Source organism: Chiloscyllium plagiosum, chromosome 7 (genome assembly GCF_004010195.1).
Source record: "Chiloscyllium plagiosum isolate BGI_BamShark_2017 chromosome 7, ASM401019v2, whole genome shotgun sequence".
In the NCBI taxonomy this organism is placed as follows: domain Eukaryota; kingdom Metazoa; phylum Chordata; class Chondrichthyes; order Orectolobiformes; family Hemiscylliidae; genus Chiloscyllium; species Chiloscyllium plagiosum.
Genome location: NC_057716.1, coordinates 20,813,283 through 20,830,197, shown reverse-complemented (window position 1 = coordinate 20,830,197; position 16,915 = coordinate 20,813,283). Strand labels below are relative to the sequence as shown.

Sequence of the window (16,915 nt, the reverse complement as noted above, 5' to 3'; positions counted from 1 at the left end):
CACTCTCCCATCCCTCCACAAGTACAATCATGACCAGTTGAGTATTCCAAGCCTTTTCTGTTTATTCTTAGACTTAAAACGTTAGTCGTGTGATGTGCTTCCTGTGTATGTTGTACTTCCATCCCTCCATCCCTTGGTCAGTACCGTACTCCCCTCTGAGTCACAAGAGTTTGGGTTGCAGTCCCACTCCTCACTTTGTCCTGCCTTGGGATACCACAACCGAGTGAGTGCTGTGCTGCACTGTCAGAGGTGCTATTTTATGGATACATTTTTAAGCCATGGCCTGGTTAATATTTATCCCTCTAGCAATGTAACAAAAAACAGACCACCTGCTCATGATCCTTTGGCAGAACCCCCCTTTAAAGGCCAGCAATCACCTGCCACATTAGAAAGTGGCCACACTTCCAAAGTATTTGTGGGCGGAAAACCCTTTGAGGTTGTGCAAGTGCTATAGAAATGAAAGTTGGTCTTTTATTTGGCTCAGCTGCCCCACACTTGGGCAAGTTCCCACATTCCCAACACTTTCTGGGTAATGATGTTGTGAACTCCTCGATTGGATTGACCAGTGGCCATCTTTTAAGGGGCACAGAAGATGGTCCACACCAGAACCAACTGCAAGCTGTCCTTCAGCTCACCCTGGCTCCTCAGAATGCCCCAATCAGTCCTGTCTGGAAGGGCATGGGCAGCAGATCCAAGGGACGACCACCCACCGCAGGTTTCCACTGAACCACTCACATTCCTGACTTGGAAGTATACCTCTGTTCCTTTATTGTGGCTGGGTCACTGTGCTGGAACTCCCTCCCTAATGGGTGTTCATACACCCCAAACACATCAGCAGCTCAAGAAGGCAGTATCACTCCCCAGAGAAAAGGGCTTGAAAAGTTGGAATGTTGAGTGTGGAACCAGGGGGCACAGTCTCTGGAGAGATAGGGTAGACACCATTTTGGACTGAGGTGAGGAAACGTGTCTGTGCTCAAAGGGCAATGAACCTGTGGAATTCTCTACCACAGAAGGCCCGCAGAGATCAAGTCACTGTATTCAAGAAAGATGTAGTTTTAACAAAAATTTAGACTTCATTGTGACGTGTATCCAAGTACAGGGCGGATAGTGAAAAGCTTTCAACAGTGCCATCTTAGACACAAGTTAAACATTATAGTCAAAAGGCATCAAGGGGTGTGGAGAGAAAGGAAGGATATGGTGTTGAAATAGAGGATCAGTCGTGATGGAGCAGGCTCAAGGCCGAATGACCTAATTAGCTCCTAATTTAGGAAAGTGGAAGCCAGTGAATTCGTTGAGTTTTACTCGGGTTCAGCTGCATCGCTGCACTTCAGTTTTGCGTTCTGTCCTCATGCAGTCCCTCACCTCTTCAGTTGGGCTTCCTTTTATCTCGTTGGCAGGCGCCATTGCGTCTTTCTCAGCCGGGCACGTCAAGTTGCGGTGGTCGTTGTGGGCGGAGCTGGTGATTTTCGTCATCACGGCGCTGCAGGCCGGGCTCCTCTTCCTGATGAACTCCACTACCAACATCTGGGTCTGCTACGTGGGCTTTGTCCTGTTCCGGAGCAGCCACCAACTCTTGGTTCCCATAGCGATGTGAGTATTTACCCACAGTGCATCGCCTGCCAGGGCAGAAGTCAGTGGTGTCAGTGGTTCAATGGCGTCTCCGAATGGGCAGCGACATAACCAGTTGTTTTAAAAAAAAACAGAGAAGGATGGAACTGCTGGGTGGAAAGACTGGGTTACTGGGGCAGAGGGGGAGGCAGCAGGGCAGGCTCAGAACTGTGGAACCAAGCAAGGAAGGATTAAAAAGGAAATATCTACAGTTATGTGCCAAAGTAGGCACACAGGAAAACAAAATAGGAAAAGGATTAGGCCATTCAGCCCTTTTGAGCCTGCCTCACCATTCAATAGCTGACCGTCCAACTCAATACTATGTTCCTGCTTTTATTTGTCTCAGCGTAACCTTTGATCCTTTTATCCCTGAAGACGAAATCTAACTCCTTCTTGAAAGCATCTAGCATTTTGGCCTCAACCGCTTTCTATGGCGGACATTTCCACAGGGTCACCACTCTCTGGGTGAAGAAATTTCTCCTCCTCTCAGTCCTGAATGACCTATTTCATATCCTCGGGCTGTGTCCCTCTGGTTCTGGTCATCGGGATCATCCTTCCTATGTTTACCCTGTGTTAGCACTTCATAAGTTATTTGACCATTCATCCCTGTGAGCTCACTCCCTCGAATGTCCCTCCTCCCTGAGGCTGTCATCCAGTTGCCTTATTGGAAGGGTCCTTGTGGTACAGCAGTCATGTGCCTATTTCTGGGCCCAACGGCCTGAGTTCAAGTCCCATCTGCCCTCAGCACGCAGATGTGCCTCACCATGTCCGGTTCCTTTGTGAACATTGCTGAACTGAGAAGGTATGGGCTCCCCAGGCTCCTATCGGTATTCCATCAGCATGTACAAGATGTATATGAATCAGAGAATTGTTACAGCCTGGAAGGGGACCGTTCGGCGCCTCGTAGCTGCACCAGCTCTAGTCCCCAGTGCCAATCTGCTGCCTCTTTCCCCCATATCCCTACATGCCATGAATGTATGTTGCTATTGAGCAAGTGTAAATGAGCCATTTTCCAAGCTGCTCTGATGACCTCAGCATGACCCCCAGCTTCAAGGGCGTGTGAGTGTGGCTGCCTGCGTACAGACCCTATTGCTTTCTCTGTGGCCATACCTCACTGGTGTCCTGAGCCCATCAGCCCTGTGTTAACCCTTCAGTATAAATTTATTGAGAACTTTTGAAATTTAGCCATTTCAGCATCAGCTCTGAACATTGCGGAATGACTGTCTCTTCTCCCCAGCAGAACATGCTGGCAAATGTGACCAGGTTGGTTCAGGATACCTGGCCAGCCCTGATGTGACGGAGTACAGTTTCTGGATTACCAAGTGGTAATGTCTGTTTGGAAATTAATCAATTATTCCAGGTTCCAGCAACCCTCCAGGTAGCTCATTCCAAATCGTAATGACACGCGTTTTGATTTTTAAACACTCTCCTCCTCTCCCCTCTGCTTTCTTCCTTTTTTGTGGTTGCTTTTTGTTTTCAAACTTTCTTTCTCATTTTTGTCAGTGGGAGCAGTTTCTCTCCTTTATCTCTTGGTTGTAGCAAAGCCCCTTTACAATCTGGAACAGTACTTTATAACGCCACTAAAGTAGACTGGAATTTGGGAGAATGAGGGGGTATCTTATAGAAACATATAAAATTATGAAGGGGATAGATGAAATAGGAGTAGGGAGGATGTTTCCACTGGCAGATGAAGTTAGGACACGAGGCCATAGCCTCAAGATTAGGGGGAGCAGATTTTAGGACAGAATTGAGAAGGAACTTCTTTACCCAGAGGGTTGTGAATCTGTGGAATTCCCTGCCCAGTGAAGCAGTTGACGCTACTTCAGTAAACGTTTTTAAAGCTAAAGTAGATTTTATTTTTGGAACAGTAAAGAAATTAAGGGATATGGTGAGTAAGTGGAGCTGAGGCCACAAAGATCAGCCATGATCTTATTGAATGGCAGAGTAGACTCGAAGGGCCAGATGGCCTATTCCTGCTCCTAGCTCTTATGTTCTGAAGCGAAAGCTTCCCCCGTGAACTATTGGCCTGGCCTTCCATTTTGTTAATCCTGACAGAACTGGCCTGTCTAAAATACAGTCAGGTTCTGCTATACCGAGATAGTTCCATTCTCATGCAATCCCGTGTTATAAGAAAATCGCGTAATAGCAGAACTGACTGTTCTTAAACGAATGGGGCCGAAACGTTCATGCTTTAGAAACAGCGTCTCCAGGTCGTCAGTTGTGTTACAGTGAATTTATCTTAATGACGTGTGCGTTATAGCAGAACGACCTGTAGATATGAGCTTCTCTGGGGGAGAGTGGGTTGGGGGACACACCATAATATTAGATTAAGAAGGCCGAGATTGTGGGGTTAGGGTGTTTCTTACCTGAGGTGAAGAGTCCAAGGGGTTAAGCAACACTGGATGACCTTTACAGATTGTGTTTTGAGTACAGTTCTGCTGCTGTTGATGGCCCACATCACCTCTTGGATGTCGAGTGTTGAGTTGCTAGATCTGTTTGAATTCTGTCCCCTTTTGCATGGTGCTCGTGCCACACAACACAATGGGGGTGATTCGAAGGTGGGTCTTTGCCTCCACAAGTTGGTCACCCCTGTCCAATACTGTCAAGATCAGTGCATTTATAACCGGTAGACTGGTGAGGAAGCCAAGGCATTGTACTTAAAACAGATATAGATGAGTTCTTAATTAGTAAGGGAATCGAGGGATATGGGGAGTAGGCAGAAGAGGGAGGTTGAGAAATATGCCATGATCAAATAACAAAGCTGACTCGACGGGTCAAATGGCCTAATTCTGGTCCTATATCTTATGTCCTTTTGTTCTTCCCTCTTGTTGGTTCTCTCACCACTTGCCGCAGAAGCTGTCTAGCAGCTATACCCTCTCGGGACTTGACCAGCTCACCTAGTGGAAGTCAGAGAAGGTTCAGTGATAGAAGGGGTGCTCTTGCAGGGTGAGAGGAGACAGTAACGAAAGAGGACAGCAATGGCAGATGGATCAAGAGAAGGCAGAAATGGAAATGGCCAATGAGCAGTGGATGGTGTCTGGGGAGAATGGACCCAGGGGGCCGAGCTCCGAGTCAGCTGTGGAACTTGGGAGTCTGGAAAGTGTGAGTTGAAAGCTGGGGTGGAGCTAATGTAGGGCTTTGCTGAAATGGTGCAGGGGTCAGAGGAGCCAGTGTGAGTAGCGGGATGTGGCAATGGTGGTCAGGTGTCCAGTCCGCTGTGTGGTAATCCCCCACACCCTGATACAGTCCCAATCAGACTTTGTGGTGGCTGTGTGAGGAGTTCAGTTGCTGTGAAGGCCTCTGTCCTGACTCAGTGTGCGCTGTCGTTTAGTTTTCAGATCGCCACGTCGTTGTCTAAGGAGCTCTGTGCACTGGTGTTTGGTATCAACACGTTTTTGGCCACCATCTTGAAAACCATCATCACGCTGATCATCGCTGACAAACGGGGCCTAGGACTGCATGTGAACAACCAGGTACATACGGCATGCAAAGGGCTGTCCTCTATAGCAGATCAGGCCAGGATGACCCAACTCTTGGCGGGGGGGTGGGGGTGGAGGGAAACACTTTAGAAACGGCTTGTTGTAGTACTGTGTCCACATTCAGGCATCCCACATTGTGAAGGATGTAGAGGCCTTGGCGAGTGTACAGGATGTGGGGCTGAAGATGAGGTGGCGAGTTCTCTTTTAGAGCCTGGAGAGGTTGGGGTTAATTCTGTGGCACTCAGAATTCTGAAGAGTTTTGATGGGGTAAATGATGAGGAATCTTCACCCATAGTAGGGGTGGTGGGGGGAGTGAAAAAGGCAGCATGAGGATGTGGATTTGAAACAACTGGCTAAAGCACTAGAAGGCAGGTAAGTTTTCTTTGCGTTTCTGACCCAGCGAGCTGTTCTGATTTGGAACAGACATCCTGACAAGGTGGCAAATGTGGATTTGACGATTAAATTTTGAAAGAGGCAAGATTATGTATTTGAAGGAGAAAACTCATTGGGTTGTGGGGCAAAGACTGCCAGGCTGTATCACGGGGCTAAATAGTACCCCCTTGTGTAGTATGATTCCATAAAGACACCCCTGTCTAGTGTGTTGGTTAACCCACACAGCTAGACCATCATACCCCAGGAGCGGTGGGCGGGAAGAGTTGGGAGCAAGCAGCAGTCTCATGGACTGTTCACCTGAATGTCCCAGAGTCAGTTTCTGCCTCTCCAGCAACCACCAATGAGACACCCGTTATACAGCCTGTGCAGTATTGAATTTGTTGTGGGCTCATGCTGTGCACACCCTTAGCTACCCTGTTTCCCATGCTCCATCAATGACTAAACCTCACCTAGCTGGCTGTGAGGAGGTCATTAAGTGCACTCTATATTTAAATGTGTGAACGTTCTCTCTCTCACTCTCTTTCTGCTCTGAGGTTTTGGCAGTGAGCTGGGAGGGGAAGAGATTTGAGTAAAGTGTAAATAAACATTTTCTGCCCTTTGCCATGGGAATAGGGAGCAGCCAAGCCAAGAGCAGTCACTGGGATCATCTCATTCTGTGCTTGTGTGTGTGTGTGTGTCGGGGGCGGGTGGGTGTGTGTGTGTGTCTCTGTCACTGTCACTGTATGAGTCTCTTTTATTGTCTCTGTCACTGTGTGTCAGTCTCTGTCTCTGTTTCTCTGAGTCTCTCTCTCCCTTTTTTGTCTGTGTGTGTGTTTTTCTTTAGTGAGTGAGGGCCCTGTGTTTTCCAGTCTATGCGCAGTGGAACTCAGAGAATCATGGTCCTCAAAGACATTTTGACGAAAGCTGCTAGTCAGCAACCCTCTCCCCCACTCCCCTTGACACTGCATGTCTGTTTCAAAACCTTGGATCGGTGTCCTCCAATCCTCATACCTTCTCTCAACGGAGCCTGTTTTTTTTTATATATATAAACAACCTTATCCTGATCCTAACCCTGCAATACTCTTGTCCACATCTGTCATATGTCCTCTCGGCAGCCCTCTTGCCCCCAGCCTAACCTTCTGTCTAAAATCCCTTGTCCCTGGAACCATCCTGGTCAGTCCTGTCTCCCCGCTCTGGCAGACCCTCACATCGTCCCTGAGCTGTGATGACCAGAACTGGATGTATTACTAACCAGAGCTTGGTAAAGACGTAGCATAACTTCCCTGGTTTTTGCAGATGAGACTCTGTTTCTGTAGCCCAAGGTCCCAAGTGTTTAGCTAACTACCCTATGCATATTTCCTGTTACCTCTTCAAATGTCGATATGGCTGACCTCCCAGGTCTACCTCCAGCTTAACTCATTGCATCCCAATATTCTGCATTCGGTGCATGTTCTGTCCCAGTATCCTGCAGCCTCTCCACCCTAAGCCTATAAAATGGCAATATCTTTTTATTCATTTGTGAGATTTACTGCCCGTCCCTAGTTGCCCTTGAGCTGCCTCCCTGAACCGCTGCAGTCCCTTTGCTGTAGGTTGACCCACAATGCCCTATGGGGAGGGAATTCCAGGAATTTGACCCAGCGACAGTGAAGGAATGGCGATATATTTCCAGGTCAGGATTGTGAGTGGCCTGGAGGGCAACTTGCAGGGGATGATGTTCCCATGTAGCTGCTGCCCTTGTCCTTCTAGGTAGAAGCGGTCGTGGGTTTGGAAGGTGTTATCTGAGGGTCTCCGCAGTGATCTTGTAATAGTGCACACAACTACTACTGAGAGTCGGTCAGTAGGGGAGGGAGTGGATGCGCTTATGTGTGGAGCCAATCGGCCGATGGGCGGCTTTGTTCTGAGTAGCGTTAAGCTTCTTGTGTTGTTGGACCTGTGTCCATGCAGGCAGTGGGGAGTGATCTGTCACACAGTGAGCGGCCGAGAATTCACCCCCACCAAGAGCTGCCAGCCTATCGGAGGCTGAAATTTACCTCTCAGCGTCACTGGGGAGACTCCGACTGTTGCCATGACAACAGCTGCTGGAAGCTGTGGACTGGGGACATCCAGGCTGGTGTTGATGGATAGTGGGAGGGGTCAGAGGGAGGTGGCAGGGACAGGAAGTGTGGCACCAGGGTTGGGGTGGGGGGGGAAGAGGAGGAGGAGGGGGGAGCAGAGTACCAGGTGAACCCAACCGGGCTGGAGTGATGTGATGTGTGCAGTGGGGAAGGGTGAGTGCAGGAGACCAGGCTGTGGATGTTAGTGAGCTGTTCACCCTGGATGCAGCCAAAAAGCTCAGCTAGATCCAGCCCTCGGTCATTCTCTGGATCTCCTGCACTGGACAGCAGGTGGGCGCGGGGGGTGACAGAGCAATTGGGAGGATGTTACCCCGGGCCAGCACTTGTTTGGATCCTTGTGGAATTGATCACGTGGGGAAACGCCGGCTCCACAGAGAGCATTCATGTGGACCAGTGTCTTGATGACGACCAGTAAAATGAATAAATCCTTCGTTTGTTTGCCTGAGCTCTAATGTTGCAGCTGAAAGCCATATCAGGATGGTCATGATTGCTCTCTTTCTCTCTCTCTCTCTCTCTCTCTCTCTCTCTCTCTTTGTCAGAAGATGTCATCCTATGCAGATGCACAGTGTGCAAATGCAAAGACATTATTTCAAAGCATTTATACGTCGAGTGTTGTACTTCAGCTGGGTCCAGTTTCTGCGCACTGTCCAGAAGATGTCGGGGCCTTCTGAATGAGCCCTTGTGGGAGCACCCAGTTAGAGTGCTACTCCAAGACTTGCCGACCACAGACGGTGTGTTGCTAATGTGGCCAAGCAGCTCGCTCGGCCTGAAAATCCTTCCCGAATGCCCAGGGCAGGTGGAGGGGAAGAGCAGGGGAGTCTCGTGGTCGGCCATATTTGACGTGGGGGTGTCAGCTCTCCAGCTGCAACTTCAGTGACTGTTCCACAGGAGACTAACCCCGGGGAACAGACTCAGACATGGGCTTTATCTTCTCTAAGTCTAAAGTCCAGGTCTGTGGAGGTGGGACAGAAGAGAATTATAAGAATGGCATCTAACATGAGGGACCTCCAGTGATGCCAAGAGTCTGTGGAAGGTGGGTTTGTGTTCCTTAGAACAGAGGATCATAGAGACCATTCAGCCCATTGAGTATCCCTCCCTATCCCATTACCCCATATGTCCCATGGCCTCTCCTGGACACTATTGGTAATTTAGCATGGCCAATCCACCTACCCTGTGCATTTTTGGACTGTGGGAGGAAACCGGAGCACCCAGAGGTAACCCACGCAGACGTGCAAACTCCACACGGACAGTTGCCCGAGGCTGGAATCTAACCTGGATCCCTGGCGTTGTGAGACAATGAGCCACTGTGCCACCAAAACTTTGAGGGGAGTTTAAAATGAGGCACTCAAAATCCAGCTTCAGGCTGTAAAGCCAGGAGAAACTGTTTGTTTCCACTGGCAGGACGCAGCGACACAGATCAGAGAATATCGTCCGAAACCCAAAAAGAGTGAGAATATGTTTGTACGCAGTGAGTTATGGTGATGGGAGCAGATTGAATAGGAATGGTTAATACCTCCAAGGGGAAAAGGATGTAAGTAATATGTGGGAAGAGGTCAGTGGGACTAATTGGGCAGCACTTTCAATGAATTGGCACCAGCACAATGGACCAAATGGGCCCCATCTGTGTCATGAGCTGGAACTGAATGAATTATTTAGAGGTGGGAGAGGGTTGTGTCTGTGAAATGGGCTGCGGGGCGGAGAGCCTGTCACACCCACCCTCCCACTCCCACATGCTCAACTCCACTCCCACCCACCCACCCACTTGTGATAAGTCTACATCAGATGTTGGTGCAGTCCACCCATGCTTAGAATGGTGTACCCAAGGCTTCATGCTGGACATCTCTCAGTCTAAGCTTGGGCCTGTTTTCCCATTGAATTAAGTCATGGTTGTATCTTAACTCCAATAAGAGACCATCTAACCATTGCCTCTTGATAGTCAATGATGTTAGCATCACTAAATCCCCGACTATCAACATTCTGGGGGTTACCATTGACTAGAAACTCCACTGGACTCACCTCATAAACACAGTGGCTACAAGAGCAATTCAGAGACTCTGGACACGGCAGAGAGTCACTTCCTGACTCCCCAAAGCCCGTCTACAAGCCACAAGACAGGAGTGTGATGGAATACTCCCCACTTGCCTGGATAGGTGCAGCTCCAACAACACTCAACAAGCTTGACACCGTCCAGGACAGAGCAGCACACTTGATTAACACCACCTTCAGCATTCACTGCCTTAACCGATGCTCAGTGTGTGCCATTTACAAGATGAGCTGCAGTGATTCACTCCCTTGACTGTATTTTCCCATCCTGCAACCTCGCACCACCTAGAGGGTCAAGGGCAGCAGTTAGATGGGAACACCACCACCTCTAAGTTCCCCTAAAACCAGTCACTATCCTGACTTGGAAAGGTATCACCATTCCTTCAGTGTCCCTGGGTCTAAACCCTTCCTAATGGCATTGTGGATGTCAGTGGTTCAAGAAGGTGGCTCACCGTCACCCTCTCTAGGGCAACTGTGTATGGGCAATAAATGCTGTCCTTGGCAGCGAACGCCCATATCCTGTGAAAGAGTTAAAATCGCTCCCTTATCCACCTTTGTTTCCGATTTCTTTTTAACATCCTTGTCCAGCAAAACAAAAACTTCCAAACTCCCAAGCTTTCAGGGTCCAGATTCCAAATGCTCCTTGACATTACCCCAAGTGGCTTAAATTTTAAGGTTCTGGACCGACCCACCTCATTGTAAGAAATAGTTTATCCTTATCTAAACCATCAAATGTTTAATCATTTTGAAAAGACTGCTTGCTTTTTTTTTAAAAAAAAAAAATTGCATCCTGTCAGAATTGATGGAAAGTTCATCATCACTTTTGAAAAAGTTTTGTTGAAGAAGGCTTTTGGCTCATTGTGCCCCCTTTATATTTAAGGGTACTGCGCAGGGTGAGACTGAAGGGAAAGAGCTAAATAGTAGCAACAAATTGCGTTGTTATTTTTAAATATTGTTTTCTCGACAACACAGGAAACCGGTCAACCTCCTTGTTATAATAGCTGCGTTTGTATGTACACTTAAAGCTGACAGGAAGCTGCCTTAATCCCAGGTACCTGTGGTTCAGTGCGGTCTTGAACACACAGGACATTAGATAATTCTGATATTCATTATAACAACCGCACTGCAGCCTCTTCATTGGAAGCAGGAAATAGTGCTTGAAGAAGTGCCAAACCCACTTGTGTTCAAATAAGCTGCCAAAGAGCAGGATTACAGCTCTCTGTTTTCCAACCAGTGATCTGCTCCGAGCCCACTTTACTGATAAACAGCACATTAAGGACAGCTGTTTGGTAAAACCATCTTGTTTTGTGGGTTTTGTTTTTGCAACATAGTGAAAATTTTTTTTTTCTAGTTTTTTTTCTCAATATGGTTAATCATCATTGAGTTGAGAGCTGAGTTTGCCTGGCAGTGTACAATGCAGGATTGTCTGACTGTGTTACCCAAAGCAGACCCTTGCTGGTGATGTTTCAGTAGTAGCTACTGTCTTTTGCTCAACTGGTTTCCTAAGGTCAGAGGGCAGCATCAGAGTTGCATTTTTATAGTGCCTTTTACGACCCCAGGATGCCTCAAAGTGCTTTCCAGCCCATTTGAAGTATCTTTCTGAAGTATATGTAATATGTGGAAAAGGTGGGAGCCAGTTTGTACACTCCATACTGGCATACAAAGGAACTGTTTGCTGCTCTTCAAATCTGTTGTTGTCTCTCGCCAGGGAAGCCTTGCACCCTTGATTTCTGAATGTTTCATCCGAAAGCCAGCCCCTTGGACAGGCTCAGTGCTGCGCTTAAATCTGAAATTTATAATATGGAGTGGGATGTGAACTCTCAATCTTCTGCCTCATGGGCTGAGGGGTACCCACATGTGGCGTGTACAGGACAGTGTTGACAACCTGCCTCTGAGCTGTAGATATCATCAGAGTCGTACAGTGTAAAAACAGACCCTTCAATCCAGCTCATCCACGCTGACCAGATACCTAACCTAATCTAGTCCCATTTGCCAGCACTTGGCCCATATCCCTCTAAACCCTTCCTATTCATATACCCATCCAGATGCCTTTTAAATGTTGCAGTTGTACCAGCCTCCACCACTTCCTCTGGCAGCTCATACCATACACGTACCACCCTCTGCGTGAAAAAGTTGCCCCTCAACTCCTTTTTTTTTCTCAAAAAAAGTCTTTCTCCTCTCCCCTTGACCCTATACCCTGTAGTTTTAACTCCGCTCCCCTGGGGGGAAACCCCTTGGCTATTCTGTTACAGCTGTGAGTGGGAGGAGGGGGTGAGGATGGCAGTGGGGAGGGTGGAATAGGATGGTGTAGCAGAATGGCCAAGTCCTTGTGTCTAACAGGCACTGGGATTGCCCTTACGAAATAGGACTGGAGGACCCAGCAGGAAATAATTTAGGGTTTACTGTTTTCAATTATGTGATGCTCTGGAAATTCCATTCATGGTTTTCAGAGGGATCCTGTCTGATTTTTTTTTCCACTGGTACAGCACTGTGACTGTTAGGAAATTAGCCCTGGCTAGAATACAATCATCTCGAATCACTCCTATCGAGTAAAATTCATCTTGCCTTTTCTATCAGGTAGCTGATTCTAATTTTGTTTTCTCTCTCTTTCTGTCCCTCACCTCCCCTTCCCACCTCTCCAGTTCTATTTCTACATTGGCCACTTCTCGCTGTTGGCCAGTATCTACCTGGGGAGAGGGCTGTATGTCTTAGCCAGGCACCAGCGGGAGCTGAAGGCCCGAGGGCCGCAGAAGGAGGGTGAGACCAACAACGGTTCAGTGACTGAGATGAATGGGACGGGAGGATGCCCCCACCCTGCCTGCTCGAGGACCTGAGAGCGAGACGCAGAGCGCGAGGGGGCCAGAGCTGCAGGAGGGATAGGGATATCCCTGCCCCCCCCCCGCCCCAACCTCAACTCTGAATCTCATGGGGGTGTGTGAAAATGTTTGTGAGTGCTCGTTTTGTTTTGTTGTTTGTTTGTTTAAGTAGCGTGGGAGCGATCGAATGCAATGAGGCGGCAGTGAGGCCACGTTCCCAGTATCGTGGGTCCTCCTCATCTCCGAGGGGGCTAGCCCCTGCTGGCCCTCTTTTCTTGAGCGCGCCCAGAAGAATCCCAAGGTGCAGTTGTCCGCGACCAGCTAGACTGTACCCACGCAAAAGGTCGGGCAGCATTGTCCTCCCTCCCAGCAACACTACAGGAAATGGACTGAGCTGAACATTTGCTGGCCCCTCCTCCCCCTCTTCCCCCTCTTCGCCAATGCAGCTTCTACATGGACCTGGGCACGAATGCCAAGCTTGGCCTACCAACGTGGAGCCACACTCTCTAGCATTTGAACTGGTGCTAATGTAACACGTGACCTTCTTGCAAGTCGGCGTGGCATTGAAAGGAGATAGGCATGTGGCTCACTGGACCTGTGCCCTGGTTGGCCAAGGACTGTTTGTTTGGGGAAATGTGTGAAATGACCAGCTCAGTGCCAGGGTGAGTGTCCAGGAATATGCCATGGCTGCAGAGATGGGGCAGAGGCGGGGAGTACACAGTGTCAAATTGTGATTTAACCCTCATGCACTTCCACTGCCAACTTGAAGAATTGGGGGAAGAGACTTGGGGTTTACATTACAACCCACTTGACTATGAAATACTATTTCAATCACTTCAAAATTATGCACTTTAATTTTTGAGGAGGGGTGGTTTGGGAGACAAAAAAATTAACTCTGTTTAACTCTTTTTAATAACACTAGTACGTCATGACAGTGCTAGTTTGGTCCTCTATATATTGGCTTGATTGCCGTTGGCCTAACTGATTGACACATGCATGTGGGCGGTCATCATATTTGGCGTTGGTGTAGTAATCACCAACACACTGACCATTGGGCATGGGTCTGATGTAATGGACCCAAAGCTTGCCTTTATCCATGACTCACAGAACCTTCACCAGCAGGCCCGAAAGGTTTTGCCCTTGGCAATGTTGGCATCAGACCATTTTTTCAAACCAGTGTTCCTGCCATAATTATTACAGAAGTGGAAGAGAGGATCGTTTGTAAAACCGAGCAAATCTTTTGATGCACACGCCAAAACTAGCTCCATTTGCACAACTGATAAGAATGAAGTTTGAACTGATTTGACTGTAGTCTTTCTGGTGTAGTATTTTATACGTAATCGATTAACAGCACTCGAGTTTTTGAAACAAAAAGGTTTTTTTTCAACATTTACTTAATGGATAGGGTTGATCAATAATAGCATGGGGTTCTGATTCCCGATAGCACAAAGGTAGGTTAGCGAAGATTCGAGCACCTCAACGTCACATCTCCTCGTGTAAAAGTAAGATATTAGCAGTGGCTTCTTCAGCACTTTTTCATTTCCTCAGTGCCTTTTGAAAAATCCGCCACTCCACTCATCGTGGTCAATGAGGAAAGAACTCGGGGCTGTCCCGTTTGAGGGAATGTTCCAGAGCTGAGATGTAGGACCACGTTGGGGGTTTGGCGGGAGTGGCAGAAATTGGGCCTTATTTTGAAGAGTTGTCTCTCCACCCTGAGGCTCCCAGCCTCATTCCTGATGGAAGGCTCCGGCTGGAAGCGTCAATTTTTTTTTTTCCCTGCTCCTTGGATGCTGCCTGACCTGCTGTGCTTTTCCAGCACCACACTCTCAACATTAAAAGTTAGCCTAATGGCCACCGCCTTTGATGACCAAATCCTGTCGGGTTGACTAATATCCGCTCGGGAAGGGAAGCTGCCATCCTCCCCCGGTCTAATCTACGTGTGACTCCAGACCCACAGCATCGTGGTTCACTTTTAACTGAAAAGACTCTCAGTTATGTGGGAAATTGAATTTTTTATTTCGAAGAGAAAGGCACAGATCTGTTGTCGGATGTCTGGGAGCTCACTTAGAGGGAATGATTTTAATTTGAATGACATGGTTGTGTTTCTTGCTTGCACTTTATCAAGGGCCTGTGTTGACTTTTGAAGAAAATCCGGCTGATTTCCTCACACTCTTGTTTTTAAAAACTCATATTCCAGATCCTGTCAGTTTGTAAAACCTTTTCCCGTTGAAGTGTTTCATATCCATCACGTTGAAAGTGTCCTATACATTCTGCTGCCAAGCTTAATGCTGCCCTTTCTGCCAAGACGCATTGATAGTCTAAACCTCATTGATCATTGGTGGAAGGCAGGTGCCAGTTGCGCCCCCTGGTGGTTAGTGGTTGATACAGGAATGTCCTGGTGGGTTGTGTCATTGTGAGCTGGAGTAGATGTGAACATGTATCTTCAGAGTGGTGTTTTCATCCAATTCCAGTGTTTATTAAGTCCTTACCAAGGCTAAAAATCAACCTTCAGAGCATGATTGCTAACATATAGAGTTCTGATTGGGTTGTGCTTAGAGACCACACTGTTTGGGGAAGGGTGGCATGGTGGCTGATGTCACTAGGGAAGTAGAGGCTCAGTCCAAAGCTCTTGGTTCAGATCCCACTGGGACAGCTGCTTGAATCTAAAATAAAATCAGGAATTTAAGGTTTGTCTTATTGATAGCGACCAGCAAATGGTCATTTTCTTGCCATGAAAACCCATCTAATTCACCGATGTCCTTTTTGGTGAAGGGAGTCAGCCGTCCTGACTTGGTCTGGCCTACATGTAATTCCAGAACCACAGTGCAGTGGCTTGTTTTTAACTGCCCTCTGAAATGGCTGTCAGGTCAAGGGCAATTATGGATAGGCAAAGAAATACTAAGATTACCACTGATACCCTCATTCATTCCCATTCCAATAAGTCAAAGTGCCTTACGCAGTCTCTAATGAAAATATTCAAGATCATTGATTGTCTCTGTTATTTCGCTCCTGGGTTTGCTGAAATGTTTAATGGCAGGAGAACCCCCCCCCCCCGGACAGTTCTGACCAGCCTCTCCATTCACATTTGATCGATAGGCTCAGCCAACCGCGCAACCTTCCTTCGTTCAATCTGCCAGTGAACCAGTAAAATGACTCCTGCCTTCAGATTTATTTGTTTGATTGTGCAATGCTTTCTCCATGCAACGAGTTAATGGAGCCATTATCACGGTCCTAATATAAGGATTGCAGGGCTAGGAGATTAGTTTCAACACTTACTTAGAATATATGCATAGAAACGTAATATATATTTAAATGAAATGTGTATAGTTTTCAGGTTATAGTTAACAGGCTTTAGCCAGAAGGTTTAGTAACGCTGAAGGCATTGAAACGATGTGTTTGCTTTCAGTTCCCACGTAATGACCAGCTTTAACATTTAAACAGCTGATTTCCTTTCCAATGGTAGCAGGGTAGTGTAGACTGAAGGGGGCACCCTGTTAAGTTGGTGGATAGTGCACAATTCTGGTCTCCCTGTCACCGAGGCAGTGACAAAGGTGCAAGACAGATTTGCAAAAGATGTTACAAGGTTTGAGAGAGTACGACTTTCAGGAAAGACTTTCTTTTTAAGACAGAAAAGCAAAGTCTGGGAAATTTCTTTGTACGTGTTCTGAAAGAATTCGACAGAGAAGGCAGAGAAAAGATCATTCCTGCTTGTGAGGGTGTGTCCAAAGCCAGTAGTTAAAATATCAGTCAAGTAACGCTACAGGTACAGCACCTCCAATCTAGCTACCTGCAAACCTTTTGGTATAATCATAGAATCCGTTTGCAAACAGCCTATTCGGCCCATTGAGTCCACACCGATCCTCCGAAGAGCATCACACATTTATCACTCAAACACTATCCCTCTAACTCTGCATTTCCCATGGCCAATCCACCTAGCCTGCACAGCTTTGGATTGTGGGAGGAAACCAGCGACCCATGCAGACACTGGAAGAATGTGTAAACTCCACATGGACAGACTTCTGAGGGTGGATTCAAACTCTGGTCCCTGGCACTGTGAGGCAGCAGTGCTAAATGTATAATTTTACGTGCATTGATGTTAATTAAATAATAACACAAAATAAGTACAGTCAGTTCTTCTATAATGTGATGGCTGTGTTCCTGTGTAACCCCACGTTATAGAAAAATCGCGCTTAAAGTGTTGGCTAACACACATTTTAAAAGTTCACGCCTTAGAAACAGTGTCCCCAATTTGTCAATCGTGTTATAGTGAATTCACTTTAATCTGCGTTTTGTCAAAGCAGAACAACCTGTAACCTGGACAATTCTATTAGGTCCTGGGCTGGTGTGGTGTAAACATGTAGACTGGATATTGCCTTGGTCACCTCTATCTCGCACATCGCATTATCAGTGACCCCACCTGACCCAATTTGACCTGAAGTGCCCAGTCCCCTTCAAATCACCTGGCTCGAAATCTGAAAATACC

At 47.4% G+C, this 16,915-nt stretch overlaps 1 protein-coding gene across 1 annotated transcript in view; it reads left to right on the top strand.

Moving 5' to 3' along the window:
• Nucleotides 1-16,433, top strand: part of slc19a1 (solute carrier family 19 member 1) — a 33,227-nt gene extending 16,794 nt beyond the window's left edge. The window contains exons 3-5 of the mRNA XM_043694474.1: nt 1,257-1,590; nt 4,940-5,081; nt 12,259-16,433. Coding sequence (XP_043550409.1) covers nt 1,257-1,590; nt 4,940-5,081; nt 12,259-12,450 — 668 coding nt within the window. The 3' untranslated portion in view covers nt 12,451-16,433. The remainder of the gene's footprint in view (nt 1-1,256; nt 1,591-4,939; nt 5,082-12,258) is intronic.
• Nucleotides 16,434-16,915: the final 482 nt, after the last annotated feature.